General features: G+C 35.3%; 1 protein-coding gene across 1 annotated transcript; it reads left to right on the top strand.

Annotated features, from left to right (window-relative positions):
* The first annotated feature begins 368 nt into the window (after positions 1 to 368).
* LOC128638002 (prothymosin alpha) lies at positions 369 to 4,208 on the top strand. Its single transcript, XM_053689885.1, has 5 exons — positions 369 to 574; positions 2,396 to 2,479; positions 2,618 to 2,681; positions 2,772 to 2,869; positions 3,437 to 4,208. Exons 1-5 carry the CDS (start codon positions 524 to 526, stop codon positions 3,503 to 3,505), a joined length of 366 nt encoding a protein of 121 aa, XP_053545860.1. The 5' UTR covers positions 369 to 523; the 3' UTR covers positions 3,506 to 4,208.
* Positions 4,209 to 4,427: the final 219 nt, after the last annotated feature.

The raw sequence follows: 4,427 nt of genomic DNA, 5'->3' as shown, positions 1-4,427 counted from the left end.
CAAAGCAAGAATGGACAAACCAATAGTAAAGCAGAGGATGGATTGTGGTACCAGCCAGTAACAAACAGTCGTATAACAAAGGGGCTCGGTCCGTGTCATACAATAAGTCCCCATTAACCAATGATTACACAGGAGCATCTGTTCAACGGAGGAGGCTTATTTTCATAATGAGGCGGGGAATGTAATCCCCTTTAGCCAATCACAATAAAGAAGCTGTGGTAACTGTATAGGGTCGAATTATGTTTCATAAAAGGCAGTTCTAAGATCAAACCAAAATCAACAAAGCCCTTCCCCTCATCCAATAGTAAATCTTATATTTAAATAATCCCGCCCATTCATAGATTGTATTTAATTCTCGGTTTGTGGTACAGTTGTTTCATTCCTCTCATAAGATTCCCGCGAATTGTTCTCGTCTGAGAGCAACCTGTGTCATCTGTCGCGCTCTCTTTATTCCGAAAAGAAGGATAAAAAAAGTTGTTGTTTTTTTGTTCTTATAAAGTAAACCTTAAATCACCTCAAGAAGATGGCAGATACCGATGTTGATACTACTACCACTGAGGTCCCAGTCACAAAGGTAATGTTCTTGCTCTGACACGTTGTCTTCCATTGTTCTTTGTTGTCTTTAGTGAACATGTGGTGCGGTGTCAGGTTGAAGAGGTAACCTGTGCCTGTGGCTTTTGAAGTTTACTGATAAAGAAGACTCAGTAGCGACCTCACTATAGTTCCTCAGAATAATTCTGAATTAATTTGTGGGTTTTCATGAAATGATGCTGTTGGTGCTTTGTCATTTTTTTTATTTTACTTTCAATTAATACTGCAGCGCTTAGTGTTATTGTTATAGCTGTTCGAAATTCTGTCTATATTGCGCTTCCCAAATTGTATATTTATTGTTGGTAACATATGAAATGGTTGTTTGACAGGTTTACATTTTAATTTAATTATAGAGACGTTACATTTTGTTATTGTAAAAATATCACTTCAGCAAGGTTGTAAATAACCGCATAGAACATGAAGGCTGCTGTTTTGCATTGAACACCTTTTGTAGACAAATTCTCTGTGAGGAGACGTTCATTTCGGCGCTGGCAGGTTTGCCAAGAAAAAGGGGGAGGAGTTTCAGTTTGATTGACATCTTTGTATCCCCCTCTCTTGAACCAGCTTCAAACCCTGCCCCCTCCCTCCTACAGTCAGGCTCTCTCGCGCCTTGTTCTCGTTTATGAGGGGTTAGTGCTGCTTAGAATAACAGTATTGATAGGAATGGGTGACACATTTGTGTAATACGTTTTGTTAAAGGACAATTGTGTTGAAAGAAATGTGAACAGATAACTTCGTCCATATTATTCTGATACAATAAAACGTCGGACTTTGTTAAATACATTTTTATTTTTTAAATTTGGATTTTGTAATGAGCTACGGATTATGGAACATATGCTATGCATTTAGGGAGGGTTTTGTGGTAATAACTTGCTTTAGCAACTTGTACGTATTTATTTTTATATATATACTCCCCAGTGTGAACCTCCTGTCCCAAACAAAGGCATCTTCTTGTACCAATCACTATCTAGTCCGCACAGGGAATCAGGGATGGAACAGGAGCGAGCACTGTTGATGGCGCATGCGCAGTATGGGCAGGTGACGTTCTCCTGATGTCATCTACATTGAAAGCGCGCGTTTGGCCGTGCACAATGTAAGATTGCGCGGTCAAGTGTTTCTCAAGATTTACGTTCACCGCCTAGCCCCTCCCCGTTTTGGTTCACTTAAGGTGGACTACCAACAGTTCTTCTAACTCAGACAAAGAAGTTATATTTAGAACAGAATATATATTTAAATATTTTAAAAAGTTAATGTAAAGGCAAAAGGGTCAATTGATGACTATCTTTCCAGAATGCAGATGGTTATAAACATTAAATTGTATAATTTTTTTAGCAAATCATGTTAACAGGGCAGTGGGGAACCTGACACCTCCACTAATGACTTGTGATCTGAATTATTGTTAATCCACCTTAAGTGAACTCATGGCAGTGTCTGAAGCTTACTGTTGGTTGACAAGCGATGTGCAGATGTCAATCAAACTGAAACACCCTCCTATTATTATGGTTGCATTTTGTTTTGTATTATAGGTATTTTTGTTCTTATTGTAATGTTTTCTTATAATTAAAAGGTTTCACAGGAGGAAATATTTTTTGTAAATTAAATTATTTTTATTTTTTTGAGTCTTGTTTTGTGCTTGCTGGAAATATATATATATATATATATATATATATATATATATATATATATATATATATATATATATATATATATATATATATATATATATATATATATATATATATATATATATATATGCGTGTGTGCTTATTATGTTGTTATTTAACTTTTTTTTTTTTCACCTCAGGATCTTAAAGAAAAGAAGGAAGTTGTAGAGGAACCAGAAAAAAAAACTGAGAAGAATGGAAGTGGTGATGCCACAAATGGAACGGTATGTTTTGTGTGGTGTGTGTGTGTATATATATATATATATATATATATATATATATATATATATATATATATATATATATATAATTTTTTTTTGTGAAGTATAGTCGTATCTAAACTTTTTTCTATATGTCACTAGGAAGAGAATGGTGCTGACCATAGTGAAGAGAATGCTGATGAAGGAGAGGAAGAGGAGGAGGAAGGTATGTGATATCCTACAAAGCATAAGTTCACAACTACTGTGCCTTTCTTTCTAAAGTCTTAATGTAATTTTTTTTTTTTTTTTCCCTCAGGAGAAGGAGAGGGTGAAGGAGAAGAAGAGGAAGAAGGTGAAGGAGAGGAGACCGATGAAACGGAAGACCGTCCCACAAAGCGTCCAGCAGAGGATGAGGTTAGTAGACTGCCATATACGAATGTGTGTATCTGCATTTCAATTTTCAGCTGAAGCATTAAAAATGCTTTTAGCAAAGGTTATCCCTTTTTTATATAATTAATTAATTTAACCAGTGTTTTACACACCATGCCTGCTCAATGAGCTCCGTTTGGCTTGTAAAATTAGTCATCAGCAGTGTAACAGGTAACCTGTTTAAAATGCTTGTGCCAGGTATGTGTGCTCTGCATTTATGTTCACCGTTCCATATTGTCAATAAGACTTGTTCAAAAGTGGCATGCATTCCAATTTTGTCTGAAATGCCTGATTTTAAATCACTGCTGTTTAACACTCATTACCTCTAACAATGTGCACTACATGTGTAAAGGAGCATTCTAATATAAAAAAGGCATGCTGTAACTCGTTCAAGTATGCTATATTTGCATCACCGACCCTACATAACTGTGTGTAACCCCTACAAAGTAAAGCTCCACTCTGGAACTTTGCAACTCCCTAGCTTGTGTTTTTGTTTTAATCCATTTTATGTGTACATATTTTATAAAACAATTTAAATCTTTTTGTTTGCAGGAGAAAGTTGAAACTAAAAAACAGAAAACAGAAAATGGAGATTCGACAGAAGTTAAAGAGTCTGCCTGATTCCCTTCCCTGAAATTTTTATAGCTTAAGTGACATGGTTGACTTTAAATTGTAGAGAACGTGCTTTATATCTGTACATTTTACAGAATGACTTTTTATATACTGTAAACCCACATGCACTAGAGACCTGTAACATCACAGCTAGATAGCGAAGGTTTTTGTAAAATGTTGTTCAATGGTGCTTGTTTGTAAAGGTTGACTGCTAAAATAAAAGATCTTGACTTTTGTTTTTATGTGGTGGTATAGCTTTGCGGTTGTATATCTTAGAAGCACACATGTCTTTCATAACTGGTACAGTCATGTGTATTCTTGAGTAAAGCTGCCTTCCTGTAATATAATTGTGTTTAGGATAGAAAGTTCATATGCAATGAAGGCCAAAGATATGGGTCTTATTTAGCCAGGGCTAACCTGGGTTATTCTGTATAGATCTTTGGACTCAGTTTTGTTGCTGTATGGTATATAGTTGTGGTGTATACAAGGTTTGGAAATTGGCAGGTTCAATATGTAAATTTATCTGTATCCTAATGTGCTATCAAAGTGTGTGTTTTGCTGAAATTTTGAGGCATCGACAGAAGTCTTCATACCATTTATGACTAGATTGAAGATAAAGGAAAAAATAACTATACCTCATTAGTTGATGCTTGACCACTACTTTGTATATTCAGGTTGAGTACTATAAATAAATCTTTCTTTTATATATAAAGTCTGAAGTGTACTTCATTACTTCATTTTTAAATGTTCTGACCATCAATCTAGTCTCATAGCAGATTGATTTTTGTTTTGTCCAATTTCTTTTACTTTCTCCCCCCCCCCCCCCATACACATTTGTTTTTTCCACTGCTCACACACTGCTGTAGCAATCTTTTAAACGTGTACTTAATTTCTATAGTGCACGGTAGCCTTTTAAAACTTGAAAAAATAT

Source organism: Bombina bombina, chromosome 8 (assembly GCF_027579735.1).
Source record: "Bombina bombina isolate aBomBom1 chromosome 8, aBomBom1.pri, whole genome shotgun sequence".
Taxonomy (NCBI): Eukaryota; Metazoa; Chordata; class Amphibia; order Anura; family Bombinatoridae; genus Bombina; species Bombina bombina.
Note: the sequence above shows the minus strand (reverse complement) of the source record. Positions and strands in the feature narration are given on the sequence as shown.

Excerpts from the sequence above, each read along its gene's own strand:
- LOC128638002 (XM_053689885.1), top strand. The coding sequence starts at position 524 with ATGGCAGATACCGATGTTGATACTACTACCACTGAGGTCCCAGTCACA. Across the intron at positions 2,480-2,617 it reads GTGATGCCACAAATGGAACG|GAAGAGAATGGTGCTGACCA; the intron begins GTATGTTTTGTG and ends ATATGTCACTAG. Across the intron at positions 2,682-2,771 it reads AGAGGAAGAGGAGGAGGAAG|GAGAAGGAGAGGGTGAAGGA; the intron begins GTATGTGATATC and ends TTTTTCCCTCAG.